This window comes from Oryzias latipes, chromosome 15, assembly GCF_053564925.1.
Source record: "Oryzias latipes strain Hd-rR chromosome 15, Olatipes_Hd-rR_3.1".
Classification (NCBI taxonomy): Eukaryota; Metazoa; Chordata; class Actinopteri; order Beloniformes; family Adrianichthyidae; genus Oryzias; species Oryzias latipes.
The window spans coordinates 12000481-12015334 of record NC_136251.1 but is presented as its reverse complement, the minus strand read 5'-3'; the positions used below and the strand labels follow the sequence as shown (position 1 = coordinate 12015334).

General features: G+C 42.4%; 1 protein-coding gene across 6 annotated transcripts in view; it reads right to left on the bottom strand.

The window, feature by feature from the left end:
• Positions 1-883: 883 nt before the first annotated feature.
• rtn4a (reticulon 4a) overlaps positions 884-14854 on the bottom strand; it is a 29502-nt gene continuing 15531 nt past the window's right edge. For 4 of the 6 annotated variants that reach the window (XM_020709333.3, XM_020709332.3, XM_020709330.3 and 1 more), the window contains 6 exons: positions 3260-3467; positions 2698-2836; positions 2407-2476; positions 2261-2307; positions 1978-2036; positions 884-1892 (listed from right to left, as the gene is read on the bottom strand). In XM_020709333.3, the coding sequence (XP_020564992.1) occupies positions 1850-1892; positions 1978-2036; positions 2261-2307; positions 2407-2476; positions 2698-2836; positions 3260-3467 (566 nt within the window). In that variant the 3' untranslated portion in view covers positions 884-1849. Of the gene's footprint in view, positions 1893-1977; positions 2037-2260; positions 2308-2406; positions 2477-2697; positions 2837-3259; positions 3468-6425; positions 6565-11992; positions 12162-14854 lie in introns of those variants that run through there. The other 2 variants (XM_011484147.2, XM_011484148.4) reach the window with 2 other exon arrangements.

The window sequence follows — 14854 nt, the reverse complement described above, 5'->3', positions numbered from 1 at the left end:
GTTGGATGCCAAACGCTCCTACAGGGAACCAAAGGTTGCCATTTGGTAAACTAGGATTGCTTCTTACTTTTTCTGAAGCGCTGAGTTCTACATCTGGATCTCATTCAGATCTGGCATCCATGAGGCTTTACTGTTTTATTTGATCAACAGCTGCTTGATGCATTAACCCTTGTGCTATCTTAGATGACCCCACCCTTCCATTGACGCGTTCTCCCTACCATGACAAAGGTGGATAAAGGTGGAAAGATTTCATGTAATCCATGGACACCAGTGAAGATCACAAATCATTGAAGAAAAAAGGTTAAGTGCCTAGGATAGCACAAGGGTTAAACATCTCATGTTTGATCCATTGGCTTAATACCGTCCTAACTACCAGAGGACACACATTTTGTCTAAACTTTTTTAAAAAGTCCAATCACTACAATTCCCGGAGCCCCACCCCTTCACATTTGGAAAAGCCCTCATGTTTTGGAGGTGATGGCTCATTTACCATGCTGGTGGTCAGGAGGACATGAAAACTGAATTCAGGAGTGAGCTTGTTGGAAGTCCACACCCCGACCACCTGGAAGCAGGCTACACAAAATCTATTAAACGTTTGCAACATTCAACACATACGTTTGAGGCATCTGGTCAGCTTATGACTTGAAATAAAGAAAATCGAGAACATGTTATAAAAAATGTTTTCAGTAAGAATGGTTATTCTGACCAATAGATTGACTGAGTTACTGTTTATTCTATGGGAATTTCTTGGAGCCAGCAGGTACTTCCTGTTTGGAACGTCAACGGGGAGGGGTCACTCTGCCCGGTTCTCATGACCAGTTGATGGTATTTCTTCACGTCAATATTTCTGAACTTGATTGACAGGAACGAGGAGGCGGGGCCGTCTTCGTCTAGAAGCTTTATTGATAACTGTTTACATCTCACAATGCATTCCACAAACACGACTCCCAGCTGGGAGCTTTTCATCGTCACAATTGAAGTATGAAGAAGTTGATCATTCACAATTAAACTTGCATTACAAACAAATGCTTGAAGAGTTTTCCAAAGTCACATGGAGCGGCAGCGTCAAGAAGACGTGGGCTCCACGCGCACGCTTGTTTTCCCTCCGCCTGCTGAAGAATAATACACATGTTCCGATGAAGAGTGTAAACGACGTTCATGTGGTTAATGAGTTTTGTCTGCTGAAAGATTCCTAGATGTTTCTAGCTACAGTTACTCAGAAGCGATGAAGATTTTTAGTACAGCCCCACCCCCCTCCCCCCTCCTCAGACGTGGGGGCACGACCAGATCCCCGAGGAAAACGAGCTCGACGCTTCAGGTACGATCAGAGAAGGAAGAGAAAAAAAAAGAAAAACAAAAATCACGATACAGCTAAAAACATTCCTAGGATAAACGTAGCGAGGAGCTCATCTTCCTCGCTACTGTTCACGAGCGGGAAAAGGAAGAAAAAAAAATCCGGCTGGAGGAGATCCTGACCTCCCACAATGCACTGGGTGGGCAGGGGTTATTCAAGTCTAAAACACCCATCTGGGTGCTGGCACCTCACTGAAAACATCTCAAAGCTTCAAAAAATAAACCGGGGAGACGAACGCCGACGAGCCGAGCTCGCAGTCCGGACCGATCCAGGAAATATACGCACGAAAAAAGGAATTCTGAACTGGAAAAAAATCTGTTTTTATTCGGACAAATACATTAAGAAGGGCCGCGTCCTCGCCAGACCCCTCCCTCCTCCAGCCTTCCTTCATGTCCGACACACCTCCTCTCTCCCTGCCCCCCTCCCTCCCCCCCTCCTTCCATCAAACCATCCCGATCCGAACTTCCAGAATCCAAACTTTGACTTTGCTTTTCTTCACTCCGCTTTGCGTTTCATTCCAGGAACCTTCGCCTGGATCCTGCAAGTTCAAGAAGACCAGAAGAAAATGAGAACACCTGAACGCACCATCTGTCCCACACAGAGCTCACCCCCCCAGAACGTACTTTCCAACGACGTCTTTGACTTGGTTGTTGACCAGAGCCACGTAGTGATCGATCTGAGCCTGGAACGCAAAGATTCAGGATCAAACATGACTCTGCAAAAATCCATTAAGTTCTCAAACATCTTCTTCTTCTGAACGTCCCAATTACAGAGGAAACCTGTTTAGACTCTGTGACGGCTGGAAACTGGTTTGGACAACGTCTCATTTGGACAGCTCAGCTGCTGAACTGAATTGTCTGAACCAGGATTCATAGAAACCAGCTTTAAATGCTTGCTGCGTCTTACCTGGTGTTTCTCGTAGACAATCGGACAGGTGAATGCAGCAATCAGGCCTGGGGACGAAGAGGACAGGAATTAGTCTTCTCTTTTTGCTAATCTTGCAATAAGAGAGGCAGGTTAGACCCTTGGGCATTGTGGGAAATGTTCCTCACCTAGAATAATCAGAGTGAGCCCATTGAAAAAAGCGCCCACGTAGGTCAGGATCCACATCAGGACAGCAAACTGTGCAGAGGAACACCACAAAGGTCATGACATCAAACGCTGAAGAATAACAGCTTCAGGACAATGTTCTGAAACTCCAGGCAGAACCATCGCTTCTGCTCATTCAGCTGTGAGGTTTTGTGCAGAAAACCCGTCTGCAGGCTTCTGACAAAGAGATGAAACAGAAGATCGGGATGACTGAACGCCATCATGACATCATCAGGACCACGGTCAGCCCTCACCTTGATGGAGTCGACCAGGTCCTCCACCAGGAACACACGCCTCAGTTCACCAATGGTCTTGTTGAGTTTGGACAGAGCCACATCACTGTACTTGTGGACCATCTCCTCAGACAGCGCCACCTCCTGGTCAAGGTACTGCCTGCAGGGATGAACAGATCTTATTTTTGTTCAATCTTTGAGTATTTGCCATTAAAACACAGTACAGAACATTAAGATAGTGTGATGCACAAACTCAGAAAAAAGTCTACGGATTTATTTAATCTGATTGAAATGTGTTTCTGCTTTTTATTATTTTAAATAGACCGGAATCTGAAAAAGCTACAATAAAAACTTCAGAGAGCTGAAGCATCATTTCTTCTTAGTTTGGATCTGTTCATTATTTGATCAGGTGGCTCTTTATATAACCTCCATCTTAGCCAGCCACTGACCACATCAGGAAGTTCAGTTGACATTACTTACCCCTTTAATTACCCTTAAAACCTGATCAAAATGACCAACAGGATCCATATGACCAGTCAGTGCCAGCTGCTTAATCCATGTGGGTGGTTCTTTTGGTACTCACTTGAATGGGTGTCCCTCATCAGACTTCTGGATGGCCTGCAGGATTCCCTTGTATATCCTGAAGCAGATGGTGACGGACAGCAGGGCCAGGCCGATGTAGGAGCACACGCTCACGATGCTGCACATGGTCAGGGAGAGAAGCAGCAGCAGGGCGGCGCCAAACACCACACCTGTGTTCTTCACATCGCGCCAGTACAGGAGATCCACCACTGCAGGAGGACCAACAGAACTCAGTCACGACATCCTCTAAACCAGCAGAGCTTTTACAGGAGGCTTCAGCCCAATTCTGAGTTCATCCATGTTAAATGAAGAAGATCAGACGGTTCCTTCAGACCCAGAGCTGCAACCAACACCCCCGATAGGCAGGATAGGAGCACAAACCAACAGAACCCTTTTCACTTGTTCTTTAAATCGGTTTTGTTTTTTACTGCCTTCCCTTTTAAAACACACCAGCTTCCCTTTGTCCCTCACACCAACTCATTTCAATGAGAAATGAAAGCAAAAGGACTAAGAATTTTAAATAAGTGAACTAACACAACAAGGATTACAAAGCGTAGGACTTCCATTACTCTTTTGTTGCTTTGCCCCTCCCTCTTCAGTCACGTGCTTTTGTTTACAAGCTTTCATTCGAAACAGAAATGTCCAGTTTTAGGGCAGTCTAAAACAGACCAAGCGCAAGGCTCAGTACTTGATCCGACCAAATTAAGCGGACTCTGTCCGGACCGCTGGACTTTTCCCATCTGATTTCAGAAATCCCCCTCAAATCCACAGACATGAAAGACGTGGACTTCCTGCTGACACGCCAAACCATTTTCCATCCAGAAAGATCAAAGTGAGACGACAGGAGGAATCCCACATTTTGTTCTAATACCGTGCACCAGAATGGACCGACTAAACTGGTGAATTGTTCTGCAGTTCAGTTGTTTCAGACACACAGAAGTGTCCACATGTTTGCTCGATTAACAAACCAGTGGGGAACTCAAACTGTTCGGAATTTTCCTGGAATTAAAGACGTAATGAAGTGTGCAAACATACAGAACACAGTGTGTTCTGATTTGTTCCCCCAGTTTTTATGAACACGCGTCACCACAGACAGTGATAATGATGACCAGCACGTCAGACCGGGGTCACGGACATTATGCAGGGGTTAAAAAATTACTTACAAGTCAGAAAAACAGAATTTGAAATCATTAAGCAACAAAAATGTGTAAAATAAAGTTTCTTTAAGCTATTTAAAACTGAATTCAGTTTCAAGATGTCTTAACATTACAGTCAATGTTTATCTTTCTTTAGATAGTCAGCTTCCTTTCTTCTGCTGTTGTGATATTCTCCTGCCTTCTAATCAAAATCAAATTTTTAAGACCAATTTAAGACCAATTTTTGATCTTAAGTTTAAATCTATCCGTTTATTAACAGTCCGGCCTTTAATTGCATTCATTTCTCCTGAAGATATAACGAGTGATTAATTGCTAGGACAGCGGCAAACGTGTGAGCTACACTGACAGATGACTCTGGAGCTGTACTGAGCATGCTCAGATTTCAGCAGAATACCAGGCAGGTCAAGGGACAATATTAGAAGTGAAGAAAGTCTCTGTGTCCTGTGGGGCTGAAACCCCTATATGTTGTATTTCTGAAAGGAATGCGTCGCTAGGACAGCTCGACGCCTCAGCATTCACATTGGGAACTATGACATTCCAAAGCCGCCTTTAAATGCTCAAAGGCACGACGGCAGGGGAAGCAGGTGACCTATAGACTGCCAACAACACGCCTGGCGGTGGATCAAAACACTCAGCGAAAATGGCTTTACGGCCAATAAATCAGATTATAAGGCTGATTAGCTGTAATCAGATTTTCTGCGGTAAAGCCGTCTTCTGGGCTTCGCAGTCGCTCTGACATCCTGTCAAACAAAGAAACGCAGTGTCAATTACACAACATCTCTTCATTCTTTTATTGCAGCCCGTAACTCATTCACACTAGAGTCACCGTTGATTATGTTACAGATGCAAATGCCTTTAAAGTTCCCTTTAGGCCAGCAGATAACAGATTATTTACTATACCAACTCAGGGATTACGATTAGGAAACAAAACATTTTCCTCCAGCTTTTCTATGCATGTTAAAACCCGTTATTTTTTATCAATGCTGATAAAGGTAGGGACAGGGACTTGGCGTGTTCCAAAATCCCTTTATTCAGGTTGCATCTCTAAAATTTAAAATATAAACATTTAAATCAGTTATGTTGTTCATCACAAAAAAATGTAATGTGTCATTCAGTCGTTTGTTTTTCTGTTTCTACAAATACATTTGTTTCTGGATTGTCTTTTTTTTTATCGTTAACACACTGCCAAAGGACTGGAGGCAGGAATCAAACCATCAACCACCTCCTAAAAGCACTTAAGCTAAATAAAGCATTTAAACACCTTTTTTTTTTAAAAAAAAAAAATATATATATATATATATATATATATATATATATATATATATATATATTTGTTAGAATTAATGATAAGTGTACTAAATGGTACAGCCCATCCAGTCTGTGTTGTTTCGGCACACAGATGAATGTGTATTAATTTAAACTATATGAAGGATCAGAACCGAGCAGGTCGGCTCTGATTCGGTCGCGCAGGCGCCGTTAGCTCACAGCTAGCTTCAGTGTGCTCCAGCAGCCTCCGGCTCGAACAAAAAGCTACTGTGTTTATGTCAAAACAAGCTACAGGGAAACGTCTGTTTAGAAAGCGGAGCAGTGGAGAGAGAAGGGGGTTCTGAGGGTCCAAATGTGGCCCCCTGGCTACATATGGTAGCGCGCAGACGAGCAGCGCCGACGGCCGCTAAAAATAGAGCAGCATCACATCAACCTTCTCCTCCTGGCCGCTGATCTCGTTTCACTGCCCACCAGCTTTTAATCTTCTCTGGTTGGCATGGCCACAACCCTCCCAGGCCCCCCAACCCGACCGGGAGCTCGCATCTAAGCACCGAACGTCAGAGAGAGAGTCCGGCATGACCTCCGCAGGCGGCCCTGTCAGCTTTTGAGCTCGCGGCCCGAAAGAAGCAACGAGGCGTATGCAGAGAAATATATACACAGACGCTAAAGATCCACCGCCACGCACGCGGGGATGGAAACCAGCAAAAAGGCCGCCGGGAGAAACAATATTAAAACCAGACTAACCCTGCTTGGCGTCCATCTTGAACCTCAGCTTGCGGTAGCTGGGAGGCTCCGCCCACTCCGCGCACGCGGAGAGGGGGTAAGCACATGCGCAGTTGACCTGTTCAATTTACACCGACGAGTCAAAGGAATGGCAGAAACTAATGAAAGCATAAAATAAAAATAAATAAAAATAAGACTATGATAATAAAATCACAAAAGCAAAAATGCAACAAGGCAACACATAAGTAAAAAAAATTATTGTAGACATTTTTAAGTTACTGCTTAATAAGCTAAGTTGTGAAATATCCTGTGTGGAGTTTGCATGTTCTCCCCATGTATGCGTGGGTTTTATTCGGGGTCTCCCCGATATGCTCCCCGTCCTGCTGCAAAAGCCGCTTTCAGCGGTCTGACCCACATTCTTTCAAGAAAGGAAAAAGAAAAACAAGAATGATCAATTTATTATTGTCTCAATTAATATAAGAAAAATATAATAAGATTTAGGATGCTCACGCTTTGTGCTTCGCCATACCGCAGCAATTCACTGGACATAGCTCCTTGCTCCGCTGCAGAGCTCTTTTGCTTGTCATGCTGGCAATCAGGCCGTCTAACGTCCAGCCAGCTGCGGTATGGGATATTGTAGTTTAAGGTCGAATAGGAATAATAATATTCAGGACTTGTCTTTTATTAACATACTCGTTAGCAGTCACTTTACATCTGTAGGCTAGTAAGCTACACGCTACGTAGCCTAACATTTGTCCCATTGTCTATGAAAGCATCACAGTTAAAGGGCCACGGTGATTGGTTCAGATGCATAATGGGATGTGTGTGATGCATGATGGGATACGTAGCATGTAGACTTCGGATGTTAAAAGATAGACAATAATAAATTGATCATTGTTTTTGTTTTTCTCCTCTTGCACGAATGTGGGTCACAGAGACACGGAAGTAGCAGCAGAAAGCTATTTTTACGGCAGGAGGGAGACCATACCGGGATGTGAATGAACCCAGACATGAAAACGTGATTACCGATGCTTTTGTGCTTTTTAAAATAAATAAATCTGAGCTCTAAATATCAGCTGTGTTTTCCATGCAATGTAATGAGAAACAGACAGAAATGTGAAAGTATCTGCCGTGAATCCAGCTAGGAGCTAAGTCTGGTAGGCGAAGCAGCAATCCGTGTTTATGAATGACTTATGACGAAAATAATTAAGTTGTTCGCACAAATTAATTAATTCGTGGGAACAGAATATTATTTTGTGGGAACAAGTTATAATTTTGTGGGAACAAGATATATGTTATTATATCCATGTCAGGACACAGGCTCCATAAGTTTGGGAAGTAAAGAGAAAGAAAATCTTTATTGCAAAAATGAAGTTGAGTGCTAACTGCTATTGCTACTTATGTTAGGGAAATTCAAGGATTTAGTTGTCGGGATTAAAAATGAATAGTTACTTGCTACATACAATAATAAATTCACTGAAACTGAATTTTTTTCTCAAATCAGGGATATTTTCAAATGCACAACTATAATCATGTCTGCCTCATCTCAGCCTTTAAAATCTGGTTTAACTAGCACAACTCAAAATGTGCAATGTATGAACTGTTGCCGCCATTTTCAATACAGTAAACCCTTGTTTTTCGCGGGGGTTACGTTCCAGAAAGAACCCGTGATAGGCAAAAACCTTTAAGTAGAAACCTCTATATCTTTTAACAATTATTATACAATTAAATACTCTATTATACATTGAAAAGACAGAACAAACCATTTTACAGGCTCAAGCATTTGTTTCACCAATAAAAGTACCTTGGAAACGTTTTTTTCTACAAATAACTTCTGTTCTGTACTGTCAAATAATAATTTTAATCATCAATGTGAACAGAAGGCTTCAAATCGGAGATTAGCCCCGCCCACCGCGACCCGAGTAATTGTCATTATAAAATAGTGATTAAAAAAAGTACAGTGGGACAAATAGTGACTCGGGTGTATGTAACTGCTCTAAGTCCAGACTGAGCCGCTGCATCCTGACTTTACTCTGCAGTGTTTTCTTCTTTTGCAGCCCGCGGTGCAGCTGCAGGTGTGTTTGTTCGGGGGAAGAAGAACATAGTGATCGCAGTTGGTGTCGCTCTTTTTTCTTCTTCCCAAAAACATCCTTATACACCGACATGCCAACGTCAAGAGAATTTGCACGTACATAATGTAAATTTGCCAAGCTGTTTTACGTACGTGTACATATTAAACTGCAACGTTATTGACGCACAGGTAGAGAAGAAGCTGAGTGACTTTTTAGCCAATCAGAATGCAGAACACAATGCACGATGCAAATCCGTGAAGTAGCGAAACAGTGAAAAGTAAACCGTGTTATAGCAAGGGATCACTATACAGGAATTTATAGTCCCTATAGAGGTTGTAAAAATGCAATGGTTGTTCAAATGAAAGGAAAATAAAATAGACTGATGATGCATTAATGGCAGATGCATTTACTCTGTTGTGGCCTGATCTAGAGCCAGCATTGAATTTTTGAATGATCAAACTTATTTTCTCGTCGAGGAAGCCACTTCAGATCAGCAGCAGAAGATTGTAAACATTGCATACAACAACTAGAAGTTTAGGTCTTTTGACTAAACTAAATCAGTTTTTAAAATCAACATTTAAAGCTACAGTGGGTAAATTATGATTATTCCTAATATTTGTTGCGTTTCTACTGTCTACTGACAGGTTCAGTCAAGTTTCATGTCCAGCTGGGAACCAGTTTTCATAATTCACTCAGCTGATGGAGACTAAATGGTCTGAGGCGAAACATTACCAGGGATGGGAAAGAAGTATGGCGTGCTGTGACGGAGCCATTCAACTGTGTGATATTATAAAGAGATGGCTGTTCTAATGGTGGTGAAGATGAAGAGGAGGTGTTGCATAACAGGGCTGTAAATGTAAGTCAAGGCTTTAGAGATAAGCAGGAATTCAAATCTACCCAGCTAGAACAGAAGTCAACTTTTGATCGGCTCTACTCAAAATCCATAAAAGGAGGATTGGGCAGTCCAGGTGTACCATAGGAAAGTCTCACCAGCCTCACAGAGGAGCTTCTCTTCAACAGACTGTTATCAAAAACCCAAGACTTCTTGAATTATTTCAGAAACTACAACTGCACTTTGATTAAATGACCCACAATGTCTTAACAATGATGAGTGTTTGTTATTCATCCACATTTAAACTATTGACATCATTATTTAACTTCTCACAAAGAAGCAGAGACTTCTGAAGTTCACCTCCTGTAAATTATCTCAGTGGTCCCCAACCCCTGGCCCAAAAAAGAGAAGCATTCTATAATTTTAATTATTTCTATGTTGTTTATTTTCTGATCCATTCCTGAAAGAATGTATTTATTTTGGAAAAATACCAGATTCTCATTCTTACCGTTCCATGAAAATATTATCTGACAATAAACCGGTTCTTATCCTGAAAAAGGTTGGGGACCATTGCCCTATCTGACCACTGACCATATATGAGAACTGGATTAAGAAAAATTACTTCCATTTGCAATTCGGTTGCTATTTTTTCTCAATACGGACACCATCATGTTGAAACCAGAAGTCGTCAGTAATTGGTCTGAGTTGGTCTAAGTAAATGTTTCTCTGGGAACATTTCTTGCCAAACAGAAGTGAGCTTGTTAGAAGGCCACACACCTATCACTTAAATGTAGGCTTGGGAGAATCTGTCAAACATTTCTAACGTTCTTGATGAGATCACATACTTTTATTGAGGCATTTGTTTGGCCAGTTTATAATTCTAATAACTTGCACTACAGAAAGAAAATGTAAAAGAAAATTAAGATTAGCAAAAACGTGTTTTAAAAAAAAAAGCTGGTTTAGCAAGAATGGTTATTCTAACAAATAAAATGGATGAGCAATAGCTGTTTATTTCTCAATAGAAGTCTATGGGATTTTGGCCTGTAAGAGCCAGCGGGTACTTCTTATTTGGAACACCAAGGGTGAGGGCTCACTCAGTCTAGTAGTGAGGACTTAACCATTTCATGATCATATACAGACAGCATTTTCTGTTTTTGAAATTGGAGGTCAATACTGACACAGGGAGACCCAACCATCACTGAAACAAACATCTTTGCTCTGGTTCAGATTATAAAAATTCAAAAGAAATGAGCTGCTTACCAGACTGATGGAAAATAAACTAAAGCACAAACAAACCAGAATAAAAGCTGAACTATCTTAACCTGAACTTAGAGGAATAATATTAATGTATATTAATAATATATTTTAGGACATCAGAAAATTGATGAAATATTTACCTGAAAACTGAATAAACAATGTGTGATAAGACTAATGCTCAAAAAAGGCAGCCTCACTCATCAGGATGAGCTGTTGGTGGAGTGTCCTGCAGCCCTGCACAGACTCAAATGCAACATGACACACATGTAATAAAGCCACGGGGATTGGCCGAACTCCAATCAAAAAATAAGTGACTTTCATTGTTTTCCGTCAGCAAAAACCAAGCTTGCTGCCCATTCCGGAAGCAAACTGACTTCAGATTTAAGAGTTATTACCACCACACACACAAACACACAAAAATAATGCCTAGTCACAGTGCGGCTTGCAGCTTTGCTCCAACTTTGCTGACAGATGACTTTTGTCCTCTAGGAACACTGTTTCACTTCATGTTCTACCATTAAACTGGCCATTTTAAGTCCTCTCTAGTGTTACAAATTAATATTAGCTCTCATTCCATTTCTGTGAAGCTGCAAGTGATTCAGATAATAAAAGATATTGCCATATGTTTTTATTTTTAAACTAATATTTCACTTTAGAAAGCTCATTTCATAGAGATTCTCTGTCTAAAATTAAATAACATCAAAAGGACTTTTTAATATTAAATTTAGTCCAAATAGTAATGATCAGTGCTTGAACCACCACTTCTGATAGGTGTGTTATGGTGAAATTCTCCTGGAGACTTCAGAATCTTCACATCAGAAGACTGTCAAGCCAAGAGCTTGAAGTAGCAGATCAACAACCTGCTGCACCTTCAGATGAAAGGTCAGCAACGATCTGATCTAATCAGAGAGGCGCAACTCCACCTGTAATTCTGATGAGATCAGGGTTTGAGCCTCAAACCTGCAGCGCTCGGTTCCTCAGTGCAGAACCGACACCAACCTGGAGCTGCAGAACTGGAAACGCCCGCTCCAGGCGCGAGGGCGACGCTCGAGAAGCCTCGTGCCTCTAACCTAAACTCACAGCTACAACTTTAACATGAACAACCAACTGAGGGTCTCGGAACACGGATCTCCGGCCGCTCTTCTGGAGCACGTCACACGCGCGACAATCATTAACCTACCAGCTGACGTCACCGCCCTCCCGACCACCTTTGGTTCCTGTGAGCTGAGAGAGTCCAAAGGTCCTGCAGCTGCTAGCGCAGAACCAAACCGGACCGGTCGGAAAGTGTTACCAATAGAAGTACCCCCCCCCCCCCAGCTGGAAATGATAACAGCTGCTCCGACCCGAACCCGCTGACCGAACTCCGAGAACAGAGTTCGGGGAAAACATACAACCGAACACGCACGCGGTCGGGGAGTGACACGTACCCTGCTCCCTCCACTGCGGGCTCGCGGGCTTCTCGTGCACCACGGAGTTGTCCATGTCCGATCAGCACGCGCGCATTCCACGCAAAGACGACCGGCCGCGGCACGCGCTGGGAACGTGTGAGCTCCGCGGGTGAGGAAGAGGTGGAGGAAGAGGTACGGGGGCGTGGCCTGGAGTCAGGTGACCGTCTGCAGCAGCTCGTCTGACGCAGCGACTGTCTACACCCCCTCCCCATCTGACTACAGAACAACCATTTCTGTCTTCAATACAAACTCATTCTCACACCCTGGTGTACATGCAAAAGTAGTCCTGGATGTTGCCAGTCTATGGTAAATACCGACCACACACCTGTGTGGCACCTTCAGGTGTCGCCATGTTAACTCATCACCACCCTGTAAACCGCGGTGTTTCCAGATACGAACACGGACCTGAGGGATAGACCAGAAGCAGGATAAACACGCCCTCTCCTTCCACTAGAGGGCGCCAACCTGGCCTTCTGTCAATGCAGATTCCTCTCAGATCATCGGCAGAGAGGATGATGAGCTCTTGCTGCTGCTCAGACTGCTGCAGTGACTCTTCACCTCCATGTGATGCAGTGAACTTTCACCCACATTCACATGTTGTAACAGAGCTTAGTCAGCGTTCAAGGTTCACTGGGTTTCAAAATTTACACTTTTTTTCTGTGTAGTCTGTGCTCTTGTCCAGGGGAGTGCAAGGCTTTAGGTAAAAATACTACATCTTTGCTTTTTTATTTATAGATTAAACATTTTCAATAAAAATGTCAACTTTAGGTTTGTGTGAAGGCGGGCATGTGGACAGCAGGAGGCGCCGTAGGACCTGCTTGAACCTGAATAAAGGCAGCATCAGCAGGCGACCTGCCAGACTCATGCAGGTTCAAATCTAAGAGAGCAGCTCAGTGCTCAAGAGATGCCAGCAAACCGGCAGGATCAACAAAGTTCAACCACACACATGGACCTTCTGTATCAGCAGCAGATACACACAGCAATCTGAGCTTCACTCCAAGTAGAAACTTACTTCTTTGAAAGGATCGGACAAACAGAAATCCTGAACATAAAAAAATAGCCCCAATGATGTTTGACAGGTTTGAACCTTTGAGGAACAGATCAACATCTAATGCAGAGATAAGGAAATTAGTCATAGTGAGGTACAGGTGAAGCAGAGAGAAAACAAAAATATGCATTTGATTCCTGCTCCTTTTCTTTACAGGATTTTTATTTTGCCAAACTGGAGACGGATTTCTACAAAAAGCCACTCCAGTCACCTTTTGTTCTGTTGTAAAACTGTTCCCAGTGATCTTTTAGTTATGATTATGCAGTTTTTAGCCAAAAAAAAAACCTGCATCATTTTCTAGGACAGATTCTGCAGAGGGACAGTTCATCAGAAATTCCCCTCAGATGTGACCGGGACCATTGGCGGGCAGCAACCCCCTCCACTCCCTGTTGTTGAGAGCTGTCTGTTTACACGCTCTCCCACAAGCATGGGAAATACATGTCCCATGTCCTCCATCAGAAAAATGCCACAAGAACATGTTAAAAACACAAGAAAATTAATTTTTATCAGGGCTGGTCTTTAAATTGCAAATGTTTGGGATTTTTATTCAGCTGCCAGAACCGTCGATCTTTTTCTGGTTTTTCTCTTTACAATGATTATATTAGGTCATCTGGGGTTTTCAATCTTTTTCCAACGGATAAATGTAGTTATTTTTCTTCAGAAGTTTTAATATTCTTACAGAAAACACTGGATTTTAGGTTTTCATCACAGCCATAGTTATTGGAACAAGACATGGGCTTTCTGGGAGCTTCTTTAGCATCATTATGGGATGTTGGCTGATCGCGGATGTGGACTCCCTGCAGATAACATCCTTACATTTACCTGTAAAGTGACTTTGTTAAACAAATCTGATTAGGATTCTCTTATAAACAGATTTTAAGATCGTTTAAAACGGACTGGCGTCAGAGACAACAGACTGAGCTTCTAGCCTTTGTTGATTCTGGCTGCATTATAAAAACATGCATGCACTTTATGATGCGTGTTATCAGTCAGACATGTGGAAATAGTAACGGATGTTTCAGGATGATGCTCTGAGGGTCATTATACAGAAAGGCACAAGAGAAGAAAAAACCAGCAGAGCTAAGCTTTTATCTGAAAGAGCCTAATTATGTTTACTCAGGAATATTAATGACATTTTATTTTATTACGTTTATATCAGTCTTAAGTATTAAAGTAGCCTGTCATGCTGGACAGTGTTATTTCACTAATGATACAAAACCCCTCACCCACTCAGTCTCAGCTGTTGCTTTTTTCCCTAACAACTATATAAGCATAAGAATATAAGAACTGGACTGAGTGACACCCCCCCCCCCCCCCCCCATTCCATAGAGTTCTATAGAGAAATAAACAGCTATTACTCAGCCAGGCTATTGGTCAGAACAACCATTCTTACTCTGGTACCTTTTGAAAGATGCAATACTTTTGTTTTTTTCATTATATTTTTTCTGGACTGCAAGCTATTCAAGTTATAAACTGACCAATCAGATGTCTCACTCACTCCTGATTGGTGAGAGTGGTTGTCATAGAAATGTTGGCTCAGACGGACTTGACCAATCATTGTTTCCCGACAATGTCTGGCTCCAATATGGCGACGTCCACATCGTGAATAAAATTGCGACTGAATCAGAGGTGATCAGAGGCTTCCTGCGAACTAAAAATGAAAAACGCATAAAGAATTGGTCAGAATAAACTGAGGATGTTCACATTATGTTTTTGTTTTCAACTGCACTGCCTGCACTTCAGGGCAAATTAGGTTTTGTACAATTACTTGCAACCAAAGCCAACTTAAAGCA